Consider the following 23473-nt stretch of genomic DNA (forward strand, 5'->3'; position numbering starts at 1 on the left):
ATGCACATATCACTGTAGTATAATGAGCTGAATTTTTTAGGATAAATACCCAGAAGTGGGCCATACACAGTTCCATGCCTAGTCTTTTGAGGAACCTCCATACTGATTTCCATAGTGGTTGGGCTGATTTACAATCCCACCCACAGTGGAGAAGTGTTCCTTTTTTCTCCATACCCCTTTGGAATTCTCTCATTTTTAAAATCTGCATTTCTTTGATTACAATTAGTAGATTTTGACAAACATTTGCTAGCCGTTAACCTGTTTTCCACTTGCTATTTCTTCCTCTTGACTTTGTGTGTGTGTGTGTGTGTGTGTGTGTGGTGCTGGATGGAACATGCTAGGCCAGTGCTTCACCACTGAGCTACATCCCCAGTTCCCTCTTGAGTTCTTAACTTTTTTTCTGGATCAATCCCCTCCTTGATTTTTGCTGTTCAAAATATCGTCTCCCTATCTTTCAGTGGCCTGTTAACTAGTCCGTGGAGTACGCTGATCTTGTTCTTTCCCTGTAAGCCATAAAACAATTTAGTTCAGAAGCCAGTTATCACAAGTCTTGATCCTTTGGATTTTGAGAATAAAGTGAGAAGTTAGGCAAATGTTGGCCTGTGGGTCTTCTGTTGCCTTCAGCAGGTCAGTGTCAATAGCCTGGCTGTCTTTATGTTCCCACAACCCCTTTCAGTAGAGAACCAGGACATGAAGAGCAAGTGTGGACACAGGCTGCAGTGCTGAGCTCTGGATTCAGTCTCTGCAATCCAGGATGTTCCCCGCCCTGCTCAGCATACACCCAGCAGGGCAGCAGGCCGGCTGGACAAATGACCAGGTGATGTGGTACTTGAATGGAAGGCTTTCCTGAAAAGTTACCATCAAAAACTGGGTCAGGTGGACAAGTGCTGAGGGAATATTGGCAATGACCACCTGTGAGTAACGAATGTCATGACCTAAGATTGCTCCACACAGAGGGGACCTTGAGACAGAATGTTTAGACACAATCCTGTTGCTCAAAACATTTGCATACCCTTAGTGTCAAACATTCCTTACAATGTCCTGGGAACATCCTACTTATTCTCACCATCCTACTTATTCTCACCTTTCTTCCTCCCAGGAGTCTGCTCATCCTGCCATTGGCCTCATCATCAACACCTGACCTGATGGATACTCAAATCAACTGTCCTTTCCTGTCCACTCACACAGTCCATGTTCTATGACTGGCCCTCACATTCATTGTCTGGGGATGAGCAATTCCATGAAACTAATTCAGAGGAACCATGACAACCTGGAGAGAGGTGGCATCATTGAGAGACTGTTAAGTATTAATATTAATGAGGTCTATAAAGACCTCATACCAATGTGGCCCTCTTGAATGGGTGCTCATGACTTTATGCCCCAGGAATTTTTATCACCTGGCTTAATTTCACCATGAGGCCTCTTTTAGGGGGCTGGGAACACAAAACTTGTCACATTCCTTTATTTGCTTAAGAAAAACAGCACAGTCCTGCTGTCATCTCAAAGTTCAAGTATCAGCAGCCACCTTTTCATAACTTAATAATCAATGATAGTTGTGTGTGGGGATGTGTGTGGGGAGTGGTTCTGAGTAGTTTAAGATCTTCACATTTTGAGGTTTTGGGGTTTTTTTTCAAAAACACATTCTGGTATCTCTGTATTTGACCCAGGGCAGCAAGAAAAAAAAAAACATGGTTTGTTCAATTCAGTAGTATTCACTGAAAATTTTCCATGAGCCTGGCACTGTTGGGTGTGTTTTAGTCAGCTATTTTGCTGCTGTGACTAAAAGGACCCAACTAGAACAATTATAGAGAAGGAAAAGTTTATTTGAGGGCTCATGGTTTCAGAGATCTCTGTCCATAGAAGGCTGGCTCCATTCCTCGTGGCTCAGGGTGAGGCAGAACATCATGGCAGAAGAGTGTGGCAGAGGGAAGCAGCTCACATGGTGATCAGGAAGCAGAGAGGAGACTCCATTCACCAGATACAAATATATACCCCAAAGCCACACCCCGATTCCCACCTCCTCCAGCCACACCTTATCACTTCAGTTACTGCTCCATGAATCCCTATTAGGGGATTAAATCACTGATTGGGTTAAGACTCTGATAACCCAGTCATTTCTCCTTTGAACCTTCCTGTACTGTCTTACACGTAAGTCTTGGGGGGACACCACATCTAAACCATAACAGGGTGCTGGGAATTTAAAGTAACAAAGACAAGATCATGGTGTTTGATGAACTTACAATCCAGTGGTGGAGAGAAGCATGTAAATAAGTCACCAAACAGGGAAGGGACTGATGCTATCTAGGGGGAATGAACAATTATATCTTCTGCAAAGAGTGATGATTAGGGAAGGGTTCCCAGGGAAAGAGATGTTTCAAGCTGGCATAAAAGCACACTGGAGTCCTGCAGGTAGAGAAGAGAAGGAAGTTGCTCTAGGCAATGGCAGCCACACAGACAAAGACAAAGAGGTGTGAGAATGTAAAGTATGTTCTTTGAGGACACAGATGAGCTGAGGCCACCTCCCACTGCTGCACCAGCTGTGCACTGCCCAACTGCAGGGGAGGACAGTAAGGCAGGACGGGGATATGAATGATGCAGCCAGGAGTCAGACAACATGGTGGCCTGAGAGAAGGGTGGGATAGAAGTGGAGAGACAAATCATCAGAAATTCCTCATTCATTTCATTTGTTGCTATAGTCATCAATGTGCAATTGCTCAGCAAATATTGACTGAACAACCATTGGGAATTTGGGGGTTTACCTTACTTCTGCCATTTTTGCCTTCTTCACACACAAAGACCTATTGAGGACCCTCTAGCAAAAAGGTCAGCACTCTTCAAACCTGAGAGACACCACTCACCTACATTTCATTGCCATGTGGATTAGTCAGTGGAACGGAGCCAGCCCCCTGGCTCATCTTCATGCATGGCCAGTTCAACACTCTTATCCTATAAATTAGGAACTGAGGGTCCAAATAAGACTCCCTCAAAATTAACAGCTGGTAAGTTCTAGAGCCTGAACTAGGAGCTAAGTCTCTCAACTTAGATCTCAGTACTCTTTGCACTAAAAGGATAAAGAGTAGTAACTGAGGACTCTGTATTTATTCTTCCAAGAAGGGAGGGTTGTGCCTATACCAGCCAGCTAAGTAACCCCAGTTGCTATTGATAGGTAACTTTGAAATCCTGGTGTCAAGAAAAATTCAGGTCTGACCCTCATCACAACCCAATGTGGGCTGGGGAGCACAGAGGTCTAGCAGTTACACAGGGGAGCAGTGGGATTTTTCTTGTGATAGGAAGGATGGAGAACAGACACCCACTCTTAGGTGCTTCACCTGGAAGGACTCACATCATTGCTGCTCCCGTCCCAGTGGCGACAACAACCATAGAGTGCACTTAGAAGCAAGGGTGCTGAGAAAAGCAGTTTAGCTTCATACTAGGAAGTTGAGATGGGCTCAGTGAGCATCCAACCAACCCATGCCACAGTTAACGTAGGGCAAGTCCACGTCGTGGCTGTTATCCCAATGAGAGCAGCCTAACAGCAGTCAACTGAATGCCTACTTGGTGTCTACCCCAGAGCCATCGCTTCCTTCCCCTGGGCCTTCCCCATTGCCCATTGCACAGGTAGGAACTGAGACCCAGAGACCTGTCCAGGGTCTTAGCCAACCATGCAGCTCCAGAACCTAGGAGGTCTAGACTCCAAGAAGCACTGTGGATAGCAGAAGGTGTTGACAGCAGCACACCTCAGCACTAGTTGTTCGCAGTGGCAAAAGATGGCAGACAGGCCTCTGGGGAGGAGAAGGGACAGGAGAGGGGGAGAGTCCCAGCTGTCTTTTCTCTGTTGCTCCCCTGCCTGCCAGTCATGCTTTCCTCTGACTCCGTCATGGAATTGTTTATTTTTATTGGCACAAGCACCACCACTCAGAATATTTGTCTGCAAGGAGAGAGCAGCAGGGGCGGATTCTGGAGCCCGGGGGTGAGTGGGCCTGTGTGTGCGCTGCCTTAGGTACGCATCTGCTCTTTGGTTTAAACTTAGCTTTCTCCAAAGTGGAGAACACAAACCAGTGCTTCTTTCCACCTCCAAGCACTGTGGATCTCCAGCTGGAGAGGCACGATTGGGAAAGAGATTCAAACATTCAGCTTCTCCCCCAGGTCCAAGCTCCTAAGGCCCCTGAAACAACCTGATGCCTTCAAGCCCTTCCCTGGTGTCAGGTTGGGCTCTCCTGGGGTTGCTCTGTCCCCACAGCAAATCTCCCAAAGCTCTTTCATGTCACCACCATATCCTCCAAACATTCCTATAGTATGTCTGCCTCTTCATCAATCTACCTTTAGTGTTTCTTTTCTTTTTTCTTTTTTTTTTTTTTGCGAGGGGGAGGGAACCGCTGAGCCACATCCCCAGCCCTATTTTGAATTTTATTTAGAAACGGTCTCTGAGTTGCTTAGCGCTTTGCTTTTGCTGAGGCTGGCTTTAAACTGGTGATCCTCCTGCCTCAGCCTCCCAAGCCACTGGGATTAATGGGCATGTGCCACCATGCTCAGCTACATTTAGTGTTTCTGTAGGTGACATGAACTCCTAGCTATGGAGGATTTGATTCAAATCAGAAAACTATAGCTATACAGCTGGGATTGACTCAATCAATCAACCCACTGTTTATAAAGTTAATGCCTCTTTAGAAATCACATTAGTTCCTGGGATTCCCCAACCCCTAAACTTTAAGCATTTTTAAACTAGTATCCTTGATTTAGGTTGTTGAACTACAGTTCAATGGAGATAGGCAGGCAGGCAGAGAGGAAGGCAGATAGATTGACGGATGATTTTTTTGAGAAAAAAGAGTAAATTTCATAGCTCCTTGGTGAGAGCTAAATAGCACAGTGGGGGGAGCATTGTGCTAGCTGCTTTCATTTACCTTATTATCTCATTTAATCTTCATAGTATGATGTTGTCACTTACTATAAGAAAGGCATCTCATTAGACACTGCAAGGGTCAAAGTGATTTAAAAATGTTTCTGTCCCTCCTGGAGCTCAGACTGGTGGCCATCATGGTTTATCACCATTACAGTCACTAACATTAGTAGCAACATGGCGGGATGGTCCTCGTGATTGGCTGAGCTCACGTTTATGCCAGTACACAAAGTACTTGGCAGACATCATCTCATTTATTTCTCTACCACATCTAAGGGACAGGCATTATTACTGTTAAACCCATTTTCTGGTCAAATAACTCAAGTCTCAGAGAGATTAAGTCACCTGCTGAGGCATCACACTTGTAAGGAATGAGCTCAGGAGTAATAATAACTGGGACAAAGAATGCAAACAGAGGCCAGAACCCTGGAAAGGGCTACACCAGAGTCACGAATGAAGTTCCCAGGAAGGCAAAGTGTCATTCTTATGGAAGAGCCTGGGAGAGTTATCTGGATGAGTCTGAAGATGAGCTGGTCCCTAAAACTATAGCAAGGCCCCCACAGGTAGATGCAGGAGGGAGGAACTCTGGAGAATGTGACTTTGTGAAGGTGAAGACTCTGCTTGAGATGGAACCTTAAGCAGCCCACCTGGGCTGTGGGAGGAACCCATTCATGTTTCCCCTCACTGATCTTGTCAGCTCTTTTAGGTAGGGTTTCCCCAAAGATATTCATGTTATTATAAAGAGCAGAGTTATTTCTTCCCATTTTGCCGATGGGAATTATTAAGCCCTGCTCAGAATTGGTAAGGTCTAGAGAAAACTCCCAGGCATGGAGCCCAGAGCCCACAGGAGAACTTAGCCACATGTCCTCAGAGGGATTTGCCTGCAACAAACTGGAGAACCCTGGAGCATCCTGTGTCTGCTCACTCCCTGGAGGGAGGGGAAAAGGGGGCATGTCCAGGAAAAGATTCCAGAGCTTTCTCCTGCCAGCTTACTTTCCGTCCACCCTCCATTTCTCCTTGAGCTGTTGGCTCCTCCATATGACACAGAATCTTCATATTGTAATCTCAAATGCACTTGAACCACTGTTCTAGATTCCAAAGTGTCTTCTCTGAAAGCAGGTATAGGACCAGATGTGGAGATGCAAGGTCCTGGCATCCTGTCCCTCACCTTTTCTACAAATCGACTTTGATTCTCTGACAGCTCTGTGCCTGGTTGTGTGCCTAGGACCAGCCTCCTGCCATCCTACAGCAAAGCGGCTCAGGGCTCCTCTCTGAATATGACCAGAAATGAGCCATAAAACAGCCAGTGAACTCACTGTCATTAAGCAGATGAAGTGTTTTTGAAGTAGTGAGGCACTGAGGATGAAGCAAGCATAATTTAGCAGAAATTATTTGTAGGAGAGATGGAGGGTGGGCCACAGGGAGGCCTACCTGGCCGGTGGGACTATGAGGCTGTTGGTACAAGCTGACACGGCGGTAGAGATATCTTCTCCAGTGACCATTTATGACCAGGACAGACAGACTTGTCAGGTTACAGGAGGTGAGGGTGGTAAATCCAGAAGGCATATTCTTCATGGTCCAGTGTCTTGGGGACACTATTCTGGGCTTCTAGGGACATACCCTCAGGTCTCACTGGGCACCCAGTCACTGGGGATCTTGTTCAAATGCAGACTGTGGTTCAGATACTCTGTGAGGCCTAAGGTTGCAGGATTGTGTCTAACCAACCCTCAGGAATGGTGGTGGCTGCTTCTGGGCTGAAGGCTATACATGGGGGATGAGGTGACAGGGAGGCCTCCTCAGGGTTCCCTTGGAAGCAGGAAGGTTTACTTCTCAGGTGTGACTTTTCAAATTTGTATTTCATACAAATATCTTGAGGTGTCTCTCTGGGAGTAGAAGAGGTGAGGACCAGGCCTGGAAGTGTAGATTCTGCCTGTGTGAGGGGATTCCAGGGTTGCCTAAGGGCTTGGTTCAACAGATGAGCCCTGGTGACCAGCCATTCCCCAGCAGGAACCCTCTGACTGTTGGTCAGTCACGGCTGTCCATAAGGAGTCAGGTTGGCCTCAACTCCAGAGGACCCAAGGCATGACCTCATGGAGTGGGGCCAGGGGCAAATAGTTCTTGTTTTACTTCCTGGGGACATGAATTTCCTGCTTCACTTACAAAGGTCAGTGGGGTCTGGGAAGAGCTGGTATTCGGAACTCATGAGAAATTAGATTACAGAGCTTGTCAATAACTCTCCTTTGGAGACATCCAAGAGGTGTGTTCCTGATAGCCCCCAAGACATCTGTTCTCATAGATATCATTCATCTGCAGCCAGCAGACAAGTGAGCCAAGGAAGTACATGTGTCAAGTGCTTGGCGGCAGGGTGAAGATCACTCCTGGGGCCATCTTGTTTATTTCTAACACTCATCACAAAGCTAGCCCCCTTCAGCTGAGGAAAAGAGTAAATTTCACCCCAGCTGGGCCTGTTTGTCAACCAGTGCCAAATCATGAGGGCCCAAACAACAAAACACCCAGAAAATGGAAAAGGTCCACTCCATTGATTTCCAACCCATTTCTCAGGGTGGGGGGCTGGAAAGTTATTCTGGGAAGATGGCACTCAGGCTGAAGGGCTGGGAATCGGTCACTGACCTGGCTCCTTGAAATCCCCTTACAGTCGGTATGCTTCTCTGGGCCAAACCATGTGCCCTGCAATAGTGATCTAGCAACCTCCATGGACCCTTGACAGCCTCTGCTTATGGACTCCCATGCTCTGTGGTGTTCCCCCATGCCCTGGACTGGTGGTTCTCAACCTGGTGGATTTCTCAAGGTCTACAGACATCTTTGGCTGTCACAGCTGGGGCAGGCGTGGTTGGCATCTAGTGGGCTTTGGCCAGAGATCCTGACCAATATCCTACACTGCACAGGACAGCACCTAAAAGAAAGGAAGATCCAGCAAATGCTGGAGAAAGCCTGCTCTAGGCAAATACTCAGGGGTCTGGAGCTGTCCTGGGAGAGCCAGAGAGGCAGGAAGCCAGGATGAGACTTATTGAAGTCCTTGCCTTAGGGCGAGACACGCCGGCTTCATTCTTCCCCTTAAATCCAGGATGCTCCACACCAGGCTCTCTCAGCCACCTGTCTCTGTTATTTGCCTTTCAAGTTATCATCAGGTGCTCTTTCTGGTACTGCGGCGCGAGGAACCATGAGCAGCAAAGTCTCTCGCGACACCCTGTACGAGGCGGTGCGGGAAGTCCTGCACGGGAACCAGCGCAAGCGCCGCAAGTTTCTGGAAACGGTGGAGCTGCAGATCAGCTTGAAGAACTATGATCCCCAGAAGGACAAGCGCTTCTCGGGCACCGTCAGGCTTAAGTCCACTCCCCGCCCTAAGTTCTCTGTGTGCGTCCTGGGGGACCAGCAACACTGTGACGAGGCCAAGGCTGTGGATATCCCCCACATGGACATCGAGGCATTGAAGAAGCTCAACAAGAATAAGAAGTTGGTCAAGAAGCTAGCCAAGAAGTATGATGCCTTTTTGGCCTCAGAGTCCTTGATAAAGCAGATTCCACGAATCCTGGGTCCAGGCTTATATAAGGCTGGCAAATTCCCTTCCCTGCTGACACACAATGAAAACATGGTGGCCAAAGTTGATGAGGTGAAATCCACAATCAAGTTTCAGATGAAGAAGGTGCTATATCTGGCTGTTGCTGTTGGTCATGTGAAGATGACAGATGATGAGCTTGTGTATAACATCCACCTGGCTGTCAACTTCCTGGTGTCATTGCTCAAGAAGAATTGGCAGAATGTCCGGGCTTTATACATCAAGTGCACCATGGGCAAGCCCCAGCGCCTGTATTAAGGCACATCCTAATAAATCCTAGTGCTACCATCCCTTTAAAAAAAAAAAAAAAGTTATCATCAGGTCTTTCTTCCCACATCTACATGTTTTTGGCGGGTACTGGTAATTGAAATCAGGGGCACTCGACCACTGAGCCACATCCCCAGCCCTATTTTGAATTTTATTTAGAGACAGGGTCTCACTGAATTACTTAGTGTCTTGCTTTTGCTGAGGCTGGCTTTGAATCCGCCATCCTCCTGCCTTAGCCTCCCAAGCTGCTGGGATTACTGGCATGCACTACCACACCAGGCTCAAGATGGTTTTAAAATGTGGATGCGGTACAGCAGGAGAAGCAGGGGAAAGCCAGGGTCTTCCTTGTGATACTTTCCATACTCACTGAAGATGGCAATAATCACAGGTAGAGAGAGAGAGTCAGGATTGAAACTAAACAGAACCAGTTAGATCTTGACTGCATGTAGGTAAATCATCTGCTCATCTACCTACATGCTGGGTCTTGGATTAAGGTCTGAGCCAGAGAATGTTGAGTGAGGATGAGGGTGCAGTGCGGGTGAGTGGGCTCACAGTGAGTGTGCCTCACTGGATAGTATGGGCACCATGGTGGATGCACGTGTTCATGGCTGGGTGTGCAAGACCAATCAGTCAAATGAATTTGATTCCCAGAGCCTACACAAGTGCTTTGAAGATAAGTCTTGTTTTGTTTTTCATTCATCTTAGTCTGCATTAGAAATAAACATGCTGGGGGCTGGTGATGTGGCTCAAGTGGTAGCGCGCTCACCTGGCATGCGTGCGGCCCGGGTTCGATCCTCAACACCACATACAAAGATGTTGTGTCCGCCGAAAACTAAAAAATAAACATTAAAAAATAAAAGAAAAGAAATAAACATGCTGGCATTACATAAACACTATATTTTTATTCATTTATTTTTCTTATCTGAGACAGGCAAAACTAAGGTTTTACATGATGTAGTTAAAGGTATAGGCCTAAGTAAGAGTAAATATATTTGTTTATTGGGACTGAAAGTTGTGTATTGCTGTAGGCCAATCTATTCACTATGATTGATCATCTTGTTTGACACTGAGCTTCTTACCAGCCAAGATAAAACAGGAAAGAGGATAAAAGTTACATAACAAAAATGTTCATAGCTGTCTTTGAATAACAAAGTGGACAATTTTCTCAACCATAATTTTACAGCACGTGCAGAACTAACTTTGTCACACAACAAATCTTGATTAAAGCTGAAGTCTAGCATTAAGACACAGTTTAGGGTGACAGTTCTGTGAAGATCCTGAAGGGCCATTGGTTTTAACATTCACTTGGATATGGCATCATAACATCCAGAGGAGTACATATGTCCCTGTTCCTTATGTTCTCTTCCCTAAGTACAATTTCTTTGGCTAGGTTTTTCAGCAGGAGTTCTTTAACAAGTCATCTAAGATAATACTTCCATACAAGGGCCCAGATGCTGGTCTTCGATACCATAAGCAGATGGATAGCTTGAGAGAAGTGCTCATTCATGCTCCATGTTTATATGCACATTTCTTTATTTACTCATTTATTTTTTCCCATTTGTTCTTCTTTCCATCCACCCATTTGTAAAACCCTCTCCTAATTTGGGGAAGCAGAATGAGAGGACATAGTAGTTGACAAATTACTTGTTTAGAAGGGTTTAGATGACTGCTAGTTAGAGTCTTCCATCCTCCATCCCCATAAATGTCAGTGTCCAAACCTGGAGGTGAGTGGACGGGCCTCATTGTTCAGCAGGAAAGGTGTCAGTGACACATGGACAGGTGAGGTGTGGGAAAGAAATCGGAAAGGCCACCTAGGGTGTGCCCAATTAGCTAAATGGGTTTACAAACTGAGAGCCATGCTGAAAAAAAAAGAAAGGTGTATGGAGCCCCTTTCATAAAGGACAACAATCCACCCCATGTTTCATTCTCAGTTACCCATTTGTATTCATGACCATGCCTGTTTGCACAACCAGTAAATGGGCACAAGTCAATTTATTTTTGTTTTTGGCACCATGCTTTTCAGTTGCCAAAATAGTTTTTGATTTGGGGCAAGGGTTGTAACTCAGTGGTAGAGCACTTGCCTGGCATGCTTGAGGCCCTGGGTTTGATCCTCATCACTACATAAAAATAAATAAATTGAATAAAGGTATTGTGTCCAACTACAACTAAAAAATAAATATTTTTTAAAACTATTTTTTTTTAGTTGTAGATGGACACAATGTTTTTATTTATTTTTATGTGGTGCTCAGGATTGAACTCAGAGCCTTGCACATGCTAGGTGAGCACTCTACTACTGAGCTACAACCCCAGCGCCCCAGAAATAGTTTTGATTTAAGAAAGTTTGCAAAAATATTAGAGTTCTTGAATACACTCACCTGGTTTTCCTTACTGTTGACAAATTATTATGTCCATTTGTCACAATCAGAAACCAACATTGACTTGTTATTATGGACCATAATGCTACTTTACTTACTCCCCAAGTTTTACTTACTACCCTCTCTTCATTCCAGAACACTCCATTCCATTTACATGACAGGCCTCCTTAGGCTCCTCTATACTGTGCTCAAAACTGTCTTGTTTTTGATGAGCTTGACAGTTTTGAGGTGGTCAGGAAGTATGTAGAATTTTCTCAACTTGAGATTGTTGGTACTTTTCTCATGGTTAAGCTGGGCTATGGTTTAGGGGTGAGTGCCACAGAGGTAAGGGACCTTTCCGTCCTATCACAAGGGTACCTATGGTCAGTAGGACTTATGGCTGTCGATGTTGACCTTGGTCACCTGGCTGAAGTGGTACCTGTTGAATTTTTCCACTGCAGTCACTCTCCCCCCTTTCCATGCTGTAAATTTTGAAAGGAAGTCGATCTATACCACCCACTTAGACAGTCGTGCTCTGTCTCCTTGAGAATAGAGTGTCTGTATGAATTATTTGGAATTCTTTTGTAGAGGAGAGTTCTGTTCCATCTCATTTATTAATTTATTCAATCATTTGTTTATATCACTATGGACTTGTGATTTTTTATGTCTTTTGTTCTAATAGTAGGTTATTTATTTTATTGCTCAAATTTGTCCACTATTTGATGGCTCCTGTGTCCCCTTGACACATGCTTATTCAGAGAGCACTTCCTTACTCTCTGGAATTACAAGAATGCATTTTTATTTGGTAACCAGATTTAATATAATTGGAGAATTTTTATATAAATATATATACACATATACATGATCTTAATACAAAGAGCAAAATATATAAGTAGAATATATAAATAGAATATTAGCAAATATTCATCAATACTAAAGATTTGCATCTTGAGTTGTTTTGAGTGCAATATCCTATTCACATCTTGCATTCAGCTTGGTTTAGAATTCAAGCGATGATTTTTTTTTGGTTACCTTACATATTATATGTAGAATGAGAGAATCAAATCAATTTAAAAATACACACTTTAAAGAGGAAACTGGGGTGTTATTAGTGATAATTAGGGGATTATTAATTCAATACATTTACATCCTAAAAGAGGCAAGTTTATATTATAAAAGGAGAAAACTTAAGAAGCAAGAGACCTTCAATTTACCTTTTAAAAAATAACTTTATTTTATTTATTTAATTTAATGTGCTGTTGAGAATGGAACCCAGGGCCTCATTCACCTAAGACAGCATTCCACCACTGAGCCACAACCACAGCCTTCAATTTACTTGTTTTTTTTGGGGGGGGGTTGGGTACAGGGGATTGAACTCAGGGTCACTCAACCACTGAGCCACCCCCAGCCCTATTTTGTATTTTATTTAGAGACAGGCTCTCACTGAGTTGCTTAGTGTCTTACTGTTGCTGGGCTGGTTTTGAACTCGTGATCCTCCTGTCTCAGCCTCCCTAGCCACTGGATTATAGGCATGTACCACTATGCCCAGCTTCAATTTACTTTTGAACAAGAATAATCTGTAGATTAAAAAATTCTAGATCTGGGGCTGGGGCTGGGGCTCAGTGGTAATGCACTTGCCTGGCATGTGTGAGGCACTGGGTTTGATTCTCAGCACTGTGTATAAATAAATAAAATAAAGGTATATCAATAACTAAGAAAAGATTTTAAAAGTACTAGATCTACTTTAATAGATAACAAATGCCCTAAATCCTAAGGATTAGAGAAGGAAAAGACATAATACCAACTTTCAGTTCTCTAGTTCCGGAAAAGTAAATTAGGTGAAATGATAGGCAGCTGTCCAAATAGCTATGTGATCAAGGAGTTTTAACTCTCAAATTTCTAATTCTCTTATGTGTATTTATATTAGTTGGATGTGCTTTTACTTGTTCAAATTTATCCTGTAGTTAACAAATTGGCAGCAATCCAAACTTAAAACCATTGCACAGCAGCTATTTGTGACTATACCCTTGACTGTTACTCCAGTACCTTTCCCCACTGGAGTTCAGGGTGCTAGACAGTGACAGTTTCTCATGAAACAAGAATAGCAAAACTTCAGCAGATGAGAAGACAGAATCGCCAGCAGCTCTGGGATGTAAACCCAAGTTCCTGCTTTCTATTTCTTTGCTCTGTTTTTCAGAACTACATAAGAAAAAGTGGTATTAGAATATTCCTACATTTTAGACAAAACCTCTTTGAATTCTTACTACTAGATTCTACTTGAAGAAATGGGAGAAAGAGTAAGAGGAGACAAAACACATTACACTTGTAGACTTCACTACCATAGTTGGCAGCTACTTTTTTCCTAAACTAAAAATCTGATTAGATCCAATCTAGGAACTAAGAGATCAAAATAGATAGGACAGCTTCTTTAAAAAAATCCCAGTTTTCTCAACCAAGTAGAACCCATGGGTAGATGTTAAATTATTAAAACAACCTATGAGCTTAGAAAATTGAAAGTAACTTCTTTATTAAGAAAATAAAGACATGTTGCTTAGGGTAAGGAGCAAAAATGACCAGTTATTAGGATAGTGAGTAAAAAAAGATGTCTTATGTATCTGTATGTCTATCACAGACAAACGACTATTTCTCTTCTCTCTCAGAAAATGTATAGTTTTAACATTAAAAACAAAAATTGAGCTTGTTAAATAGAAAATCAAATCCTATCAGAAGAATTACATGAAGTCAGTCATTTTTTAAACTTTTTTTTTAGTTGTAGGTGGACCGGAGACCTTTATTTATTTATTTTTATTTGGTGCTGAGGATTGCACCCAGTGCCTCACATGTGCCAGGTGAGCGCTGTTCCACTGAGCCACAACCTCAGCCTGAAGTCAGCCATTTTTTTAGATGCTGATTTAGGATCCCCACCATAATATTTGATGATCAACAAGGCCACATGTCTGCTAAGGACATCATATAAAGATGACTAAAGAGTGCCTGAGCTCACAGTCCAGGAATTATTGGAAGGAAAGAGTGACAGATTACAAGAGGAAGGAGCATGAACCAACACAAATGAGAAGTCAGGATTTCATTGTAGGAAAAGGTGAAAAGAGGATCAATGCTTCTGAAAGAGAAATAAAGGTAGGTTTCTGAGCAACAGGGGAGTGAGAGTGCTCAGTTTTGTTAGGTCTGGAAGCCATCTCTACCTGGAGCTTCCCAGCGGAAGCCAGGGCACTGACAATGGGACATCTAAAAATAAGCCATGATCACCACAAAGAGAATGACGGCCAGCATGAACCTGTCCACAGTCACTGCCGAAGCTGCGGAATAACTCTTCTCCATCACCCTTGTCTTCATGGGCTTCCTGATATGGTAATCTGTGGAAAGGATGGTTTTTCGAGCCCCATCCCACTTTCCAGGGCCCTGTAGATGAAACTGGGCTGGAGTACAAGGTCCGAAAAGTAACTGTAATGCTAGCTTGGAGTCAGTGAAGGCCAGAGACAGTAGACTAGGCCTCACTCCCACCAAATCAGCAATCTCTTCCATGCTATCAATGTAGTCTCCCTGAATGGTATGGCGTTGGCTTTCCATGTACCTAAATCAGAGAAGACAGAAGCCATGGCCTATCAAAAAGGCGATTAACTAGTCAATCAATCAACATACATATTGTATTGATTTTATACTGGGCACATTGTACTGATTTAAAAAAATTTGTTTTACTTGTTGATGAACCTTTATTCATTTATTTATATGTGGTGCTGAGATTTGAACCCAGTGCCTCATACATGCTTGGCAAGTGCTGTACCACTGAGCCACAGCCTCAGCTTGTATTGATTTTAAATTAGGCTACAAACTGTAGTAAATAGTGAAAAAAGATATTTGTCACCATTCTTAGAGATCTGATAATACACCAGAAGAGATAAGATTGTTGTATACATAACAGAACATACAAGGGTTTTGCTAAATATTGTGGGTTTGACTGTTAAATAGAAATTTTAAAAAGGGTAGTTAAAAAAGGGCTACAGGGCTGGGGATGTGGTTCAAGCAGTAGCACACTCGCCTGGCATGCGTGTGGCCCGGGTTTGATCCTCAGCACCACATACAAACAAAGATGTTGTGTCTGCCGAAAACTAAAAAAAATAAATAAATATTTTCAAAAAATTCTTAAAAAAAAGAGGGCTATAATAGGTCATTGAAGATTTGAAAGATATAGATGAGAAAACAGCCAGGTGAAGGAATAAAGCAGGAATGGGCATAAACATCTGTGGTTGTTGCCTAAGTCAGCAGAAAACAAGAATGGACCACAGCACTCCAGACACAGAGGACTCTGACGAGAAGGAGGGAGTTCACCCCAAATCCTCAAGCATGGGGTTCTCTATTTTGTGAGGCCAGGGTGGTGAGATGGGTAGGGGTTGTCCACAGATCAGGGCTTCCCAGCGAAAATGTTAATTTGGATCCTGAAAGGACCAGGGAGGGTGACTTATCTCACAAGAAGAAGTGGCCCTCCCAGTGGAGCCAGATGGAGTGATGGTACCAAGTGCAGATTTGGAGAGATAAAAAGACTTCTTAGTGAAAAAATAGTTGACAGTAAAATATGTGGAAGAAGTGTGACTAGGAGACTTTCACTTTTTATTTTCTATAATGAAAAGAAAGAAAAATGGAACACAAAGCAAATAAGAGGAAAGTCTTTAAGCTAATTGAGGAATCAAAAAACCAAGACAGGAAACAAGGATTAGAAAATGAATTTTTGGTAGAATTCTTGAGGTGGAATTCTGGAGGAACTGATAGGTGGTCAAGTAGTACCTTATCAAAATGGAGCTGGAATTTTGAGGAGATGAAATAGGAAAGAACCTGAGAGCTCTCCTTCCTGGAGATTATATTAACTCGGGCGTCAGCACATGTGCATTTACATATCTTATAATAGTAGGTCAAGTATTGGAGTTTTCATGAGGTTTCATAGCCTGTGGGATGGTTAAGAGGATTAAATAGACCCCATGCCCATGAAATGCTGAATGTGAGCAAACTGTCAACCCTCAGGAAAGTTCAGACTATGTCCTGGGGGACTACTCACAATCAGAAGGTGGTTGGACAAGCTTAAGTGAAAAGAAAGAGAGCAGGAAAGTCCAAATAAGAGAGTTTGGTGCCAGAAAAGAAGGGAAAGAAAGCCTTCAGGAAGGGAAGATGCTTAGAAGTGCCAGCTCAGGAGTGAGAGCAAGGCACCTGGTCATGGATGACCTTCAGGGGAATGATGTGGAGAGTAAGGAGGAAGTTGGGAACACAGGGACTCGGGGAAGCAGAGGAGAGGCCTAGAGCAGAGGATGTAGGAACTTTGCCATAGACGTGCAACAATGAAAGGGGAGGAAAATAGGAGAGCACCGGTAAGGACAAGAAGATGGAATGAAAAGTCACCTTCTCTCCTCCAAGACAGGCCAGAGCCATGCTTTATAGTCAGTGGCTGAAACCACCATTTGGGGCCTGCAACAATCGATTTCCACATAAAAACAACCTGGGATTTGAGCTCAAGTTCTGAGATCCAGACTGCCACATCATTGTATCCACAGAAGCAAAGCAGCCAGGGGATGTTACTGCTTTACCAGATCATACTGTGACCTGCGTGTGCGGTGCACCTGATGACAGCCAGCAAAGCAGCCACGTCAGGTCTGTAAGTCTACTTAGAACTTGAAATCACCATTGATTCACCACACCCCTCCTTCCTTTGCAGACCTGTTAATACTTCAAGTAACCCTCCCCCAAATAACATACCTGATTGTTTTCTCAAGGAGCTTTTTCCTGACTTTTAAGTCCTAAACATAGCCTTTATAGCGCCTTTATACACTTCCTTGAGTTTTCTCTCCTTTCCCATCCACATTAAACTGCTAGTGCTATTTCCCCATTCTGTTGTCACCACTATCATTCCCCTCCTATCACAATATAACCAGGATTCTCAAATTAACAAGATGAAACTAAATGTAGGATAATATTGTTCTTATCAAGAATAAGTAGAAAAAGTTACATACATCTTCTTGGGAGAATTTCTTACCTTTTTGCCATTTCCTCTTGAGTCCTAGATATATCTGCCATCATTTCACTTTGTGAGGGCAATTTCTTTAGCCCTAAAGAGAAAAATTTTAAATTTAAGTGTAAATTACCTCAATAGAAACAATGATCCTATTAACAATTACTGTGCTATGGAGAATTCAAAGAAATATAGGATGATTTTCTATACTCAAAGAGATAACAGTTTGCTTGATCATTTGATCTTGCCATGACCAAAATATAAGTTGAGCATACCTCATCACAAAAACAGATATCTTAAATGCTCCAACATTTTGTCCATGTTCAACACTCTTTGAACATGGACAAAATGCCCCAAGTAGAAAATTCTACACATGACCTCATGATAGGTCATATCAAAACACAGGCACAATTTTATTGTATAAAATTACCCTCTGGCTGTATTGTGTAAGGTGTATATAAAAACTAAGTGAATTTCCTTTTTATACTTGGGTTTCATCTCCAAGATAGGTCATTATGTATATGCAGATATTCCAAAAATCTAAAAATATATTAAGTTCAAAATACCTCTAGTCCTAAGGAATATTCACCGGTATCAGTACATGTAGTTTATTCTGTTTTGTCTTTGGAACATATTTACTGTACTCTGCCTTCCAACAAATACCTGCCTCCTCCCTAACATAGTCTTTGAATTGGTAAATTAAATTTGGACACAAGGAAATGACAAATGGCCTTAAAAGCAAATGAAAAGTGAGGTACAAGGTCAAAAGGCAAGTCAGGTGTAGTGATGCATGCCTGTAATTCCAGCACTTGGGAGGCTGAAATTGGAGGATAACGTGGATCTAAAAGTTCAATCAGCTTGAGTGATATAGTAAAACCCCAACTCAAAAAAGGGAGGGGTCTAGAGGAACACCTGCACAGGTATCTTAATAACAAAGGTATTTTATACAAGAGAGAATAAAGGAAGTAAACATAAACTCTAATCACATTTTATGCTAAAATCCTATGGAAAATAACCTTCACCTTATAACCTCTTTTATTTGATAAGAGTTTTGTGTGTCTGTGTGTGCGGGGGAGGTAAGGCCAAAGGAACTCATATACCCAATCTTGACAAATAAAATTTAAGTATTAATATAAAACAGTTTCTGTACTATGATTTAAAACCAAGGACATGACTAGACAAAGGCAGAATCACATTTAAGTCCATATAAACAACTCTAGCTCAAACAATTAGCCTTTTGCCCAGATATATAGCCTTATGCCCAACCAGATATGTAGGCACTGTGCCATGTACAAAATTGAGCCACAATTCTAAAATGTTACTCTATAAAATTCTGGAATATAGAATTTCAGAATGGGAATGTGTCTTAGTACAATCCTTCTCTTTACAATACAATATCAAGTGGTCATCTAATTCTTCCTTAAATGTATCTGGCCTTGCAGCTATTATGAAGACAAGCACAATAAGTGTTGGCAAGGATGTGGGAGAAAAGGCACACTCACACACTGCTGGTGGACTGCAAATTGGTGCAGCCAGTATATAAAGCAGTATGAAATTCCTTGGAAAACTTGGAATGGAACCACCATTTGAACCAGCTATCCCACTCCTCATTTTATACTCAAAGGACTTAAAAACAGCATACTACAGGGACATAACCACATCGATGTTTATAGCAGCACAATTCACAATAGCTAAACTGTGGAGCCAACCTAGAAGACCTTCAGTGAATGAATGGATTAAAAAATGTGGCACATACACACAATGGAATATTACTCAGAAATAAAAGAGAATAAAATTATGGCATTTGCAGGTAAATGGATGCAATTGGAGAAGATAATGCTAAGTGAAGTTAGCCAATCCCAAAAACACAAATGCCAAATGTTTTCTCTGATATAATGAGGCTGATTCATAGTGGGGTAGGGAGAGGGAGCATGGGAGGAACAGACAAACTTTAGACAGGGCAGAGGGATGGGAGGGGAAGGGAGGGGACAGGGGATTAGCAAGGACAGTGGAATGTGATAGACATCATTATCCAAAGTACATGTATGAAGACATGAATTGCTGTGAACATACTTTATATACAGAGATATGAAATATTGTTCTATATGTGTAATAAGAATTGTGATGCATTCCGCTGTCATGTATTTTAAAAGAAAAAAAGATCTCTGGCCTTAGAGATCTCACTACCTGCTAAGGAGATGATATAACTGACTGATGTGGTTGTTGGAACATTATTTTTTGAACTGACCCCCAAATATACTTCTATGCAACTTTTATCATTGGAACTAGTTCTTCCTTCTGGAGCCACACAACTAAGTTAAAATGTGAAAAGCACCTGTCATGACTACTTTAAGTCTTCTCATTATCAGGCTGACCAGCACGGGGTCCTACTATAACAGGTGTCATGTTCTCTGCCATTCTGGTGGCCCTTTTCTGTGCACACCTGATACGCCTCTGAAACACAGAAGTCAGAAATTCAACACTCAGAGCCTACTATGTTTTTTTAATGTGTTTTCTTAATTTATGGGAATTATGACTTACAAATCAACAAGGAAGCATGGGAATGTTTCCTTTGAAATTAATCACAGGTCTTTAGGATGCTCAAGAAGTACATTTGAAAGCTGATTTCCAATGACTTCTTACAGGGTACAGCCACCAGTCTGCAGTTATTAGCTGAAACTGTATGGAGGAGGAGGAGGCGGAGGTCTATTTCTTGGTGGTTAGAGGCAGTCAGTTCATGAACTATTAAATTTGATGGGCAGATACAGATATTTACAACATTCTGTGATGAAGTTCTCTTTGAATTTATTAGATTTCAGTGTTACCTTGTTTAGACACATATTGTATCAGATTTCTTATCTCCCTCCTTCAAATCATGCTCCCTTTATATGGACCAAAAAAAAAAGTCTTGTCTTTTTTTTTTTAATGTTAAGCTGATATTATGCAACCTTCAAGATTTCATTCCTTGGTTCTAGTTTGACTCTTTGCTCTAGTAAGTAAGTCTAATTCTTATCCCATATGTATCCCTTCAAATATTTGAAGGGAACTCTTAGATCTCCCCCAGATCTTAACTTCTTTAGCCTAAACTTCTCCAGTAACTTCATTTGTATTTCAAATGATATGTTTTCACGTTCCTTAAACCATTTTCTCTCTCCTTATTCAGTGAATTCCAGGTTAACTCTATAATGTCTTTAGGTGGTAGTCTGACCATTTAGAGAACTGTCACGAGGTTCTGAGATGGTGCTGGATTGAATGAAGCCTTTTGGAACCCTCCTCACCCGCTGGCTCCTACTGAACCTACTATCCCAAAGCTCAAAGTTGTTTTCCCTCAGGTGCTCCTGGTCAAAACTCTAAGGGGGGACATGCAGGGACGCAGAATAGTAGGGATGTGAGGATTTGAAAGTTGAATATTTTATATTCTGGATTATCTCCTACCAGGTGTTAACTTATTGTATGAATTAAGTCGCACCATTTCTATATTTGACATTCTCTGTAATGAAAGATGAAATTCTTTTACTTCACAAATACATACCAGTTGCCTAAAATTCAGATGAGTGGATTGTAATCTGAAGTACACACTGGAATCTTCTGGGGAACAATTTTGTGCCTGCCCCTCCCAGATTTACTGAATAAGTATCACCATGAATGAGATCAAAGCATGCCTAAACTGGGAAATACCCAGGTGATTCTAAGGTATGTCCATGGTTATATTACTACTTAGATTCACTTAAAAATAAGTTTTCTGGTACTAAGTTTGTGCCAGATATTATGCAACCCTCAAGATTTTGGTCAAACATACTGCTATTTAAAAGCAAGCACAGAAACATAGTCAAACATCACCAAGTAATTAAGGAGTGAATTTTTATTGTCACTTACCTTTAAATACTTGAGAGGCCCAGCGTCCTTGGAGCTCTGCAATCGGCATAATGGCTCCTAAGGGCTGAATCAAGCCTCTGATTGCAAGAGTTGGCTTTTCTAGGTTGGGAGGGAAGACCTTTTTATATAGGGATATCATATTTTTGACCACTTTGATAGAATCTTCCAGAAAAGGAAAGGCAAAGCTGTAGCCTGTGGCAAAGATAACAGCATCAATGTCATCCTCCCTAGAGCCATCCTCAAATATGGCAGCTGTCTCTGAGAATTCCTTCACGTTTCCCTTCACCTTCACGTTTCCCTTCACCTTCACCAAACCAGAGATTATGCGATTGGGCAGATCGTCATTTACTGTTGGATGCTGGCTCAGAGCTCTGTGAGTGGCCATGAAGATTAAGAGAAGGAGAAATGAGAGGGACCGAGAGAGGCAAAGAAGGGGAGAGAGAAATAAACCCTGTAAGTAAATTTTTACTTTGGTGGAGGTGGTTAGACAATAATATGTCAACGGTGTCCCCTCGGTTTACCCATGAAATTTGGAAAGTCCCACTTTACACCAGTTTTACTTTATATCAGCTTTTCAGGGCTCAAGGCTGAATGGGCTGGACCCTGCAAGTCACTGAAGGGGAAGATATTGGAGAAGTGAAGGATAAGAGTTTTTTGGAGGAGTGCATATGTGGTTGTTCATGTGATAGTAATGCTCCGTGGTGTCACAAGGCCACAGGACAGTCGTTCCTGTCCACATATCAATCAGTCTGACAAAACTTGACTATTAATGTCCTGATCCATTTCTAATTCCAAAGAGGTAGACTTAGACTTTCATTTTCCAAACTGTGGAATAAATTACACATGTACAGCAAGTTAGAGTTCAAATTACATTTCCATGCATTAAGTTATTTGGCAGTCACATAATCTCTATGAAGGGTAGGTGTCATTATCCAGGTTGTATAGATGAAGAAACTGAGGTCTAGAGAAGATAAGTGACTTGACCAATGTTCTACAGCCTAGGATTTTAGAATTTCTGTAAAAATAGTTTTCTATACTCTCTTGGGATACTTTGGACCTAGAGACGGCATGGAATAAGGGTATCAAAATAAATAAGTCAGGTTTCCAGTATCTTGGGTCTGTAAAAACAAGTCTTGATTCCTGAACCTTGGGTCAGCAGGCTCCGAGACCCCTCTCCCCACATCTTCCTGGCCTATCCTCAGGAGTGTCATGTGTCTTACGACTACACCCAAGTACACCCGAGCTGTGGAAGTCAATTTGCTTGGATTTGAACCTTCAGGAAGACGGTATTCTGCATTCCAGCCGCATGGCTTCATCTTTCTCTCTAACCTACTGCTTTTCACTAGCGCGCCTCCATCCACACAGTTGCCTAAGCCACAGAATTGTCTCCTGTCTGCTCACCAAGCCTGTGTTCTTCCTCTCTTAAAAAAGAAGTCTGCCTAGAATAGTTTTGTCTACTAACTGTCTCACCTGAACAACACAGTTGTCTTTAGGGCTCCCCCATCTCCCCTCTATACCATTTGCCTTACAATAAGAAGGGCAAATAAACATGATTTTAGGATCCTTGATTTAGAAAAGAAAAAAAAAAGGTATAAAGAATATTGTTGGGTCAGTTGCAGTGACACATGCCTGGTCATTCTAAAATAGAATTATTATAGACTTATTATTACACCACTCGCTTGCTTAAATTTAACAAGTCATTCACTTGAATGGATTTGCTGTCTTCATTCCAAACTTTTTGGTTTTCCCCCTGCCAGGGCTGAGGGCCGAACTCAGGGCCTCGTGCATTCTAGGCAAGCACTCTGCCACCGAGCTAAATCCTCAGCCCCCTATACTTTTTATTTAGCAGAGCATACAAAAGGTTTCATGCCTGATAGACCTAGAGATGTATTCAACTACTCTTCTAGCTTTGCCATATAGTCTAGCTATACCAGGCTATATGCAGGTCTTGGGGCATAATGTGCCTTTTGCTATTCTAACATATTACAATTAGAATGCTACATGCTGACCCGATTTGCCTACCTTTTATTATTCAATAAAACCTCAATTTGTTTTGCAACTACAAAACATATTCATGCTTAAATAATTCAATGAAAAGTTGTTGGGGAACACGGTGTCCAGGTACCATCCCACTAATTAATTTCAAGGGGAAAACTATCTTTGTACTGGAGAAACCTGGTACATGCCACTTTTTACCCACAATCAAATTTAGCATCATTAATATGAAATAAACTGACATCATGTGGGTCCTGATGGGATTCTCCAAGAAGATAACATCCCTTAATGTAGTATATATGCCAAGATACAATGCAACTCAAAATTTAGAGATAGTCTACAAAAACCATGCCTTAGAAAGAAGAAAGAGGAGGAGGAAGAGGAAATAGGGAGAGGAGAGGAGGAGGAAGAAAGGAGGAGAAAGAGGAGAAGGAGAATAAAAGTCCATGTTTAAAAAAAATGAATGGCCAGGCATGGTGGTGCATGTCTATAAT

At 42.2% G+C, this 23473-nt stretch overlaps 2 protein-coding genes across 4 annotated transcripts in view; one reads left to right on the forward strand and one right to left on the reverse strand.

Moving 5' to 3' along the window:
* The window catches only part of LOC144252763 (flavin-containing monooxygenase 5-like), a 59825-nt gene that overhangs the window by 23875 nt on the left and 12477 nt on the right, over positions 1–23473 (reverse strand). Inside the window, exons 6-9 of one of the 3 annotated variants that reach the window (XM_077794878.1) lie at positions 20985–21176; positions 17133–17205; positions 9508–9573; positions 8714–8765 (exon numbers count right to left, since the gene is read on the reverse strand). In XM_077794878.1, the coding sequence (XP_077651004.1) occupies positions 9537–9573; positions 17133–17205; positions 20985–21176 (302 nt within the window). In that variant the 3' untranslated portion in view covers positions 8714–8765; positions 9508–9536. Of the gene's footprint in view, positions 1–8713; positions 8766–9507; positions 9574–14341; positions 14688–17132; positions 17206–20984; positions 21177–23473 lie in introns of those variants that run through there. The other 2 variants (XM_077794876.1, XM_077794877.1) reach the window with 2 other exon arrangements.
* LOC144252764 (large ribosomal subunit protein uL1) lies at positions 8035–8761 on the forward strand. Its single transcript, XM_077794879.1, has one exon. The coding sequence runs from the start codon at positions 8079–8081 to the stop codon at positions 8730–8732; it is 654 nt and encodes a 217-aa protein (XP_077651005.1). The 5' UTR covers positions 8035–8078; the 3' UTR covers positions 8733–8761.

Source organism: Urocitellus parryii, unplaced genomic scaffold, assembly GCF_045843805.1.
Source record: "Urocitellus parryii isolate mUroPar1 unplaced genomic scaffold, mUroPar1.hap1 Scaffold_59, whole genome shotgun sequence".
Classification (NCBI taxonomy): domain Eukaryota; kingdom Metazoa; phylum Chordata; class Mammalia; order Rodentia; family Sciuridae; genus Urocitellus; species Urocitellus parryii.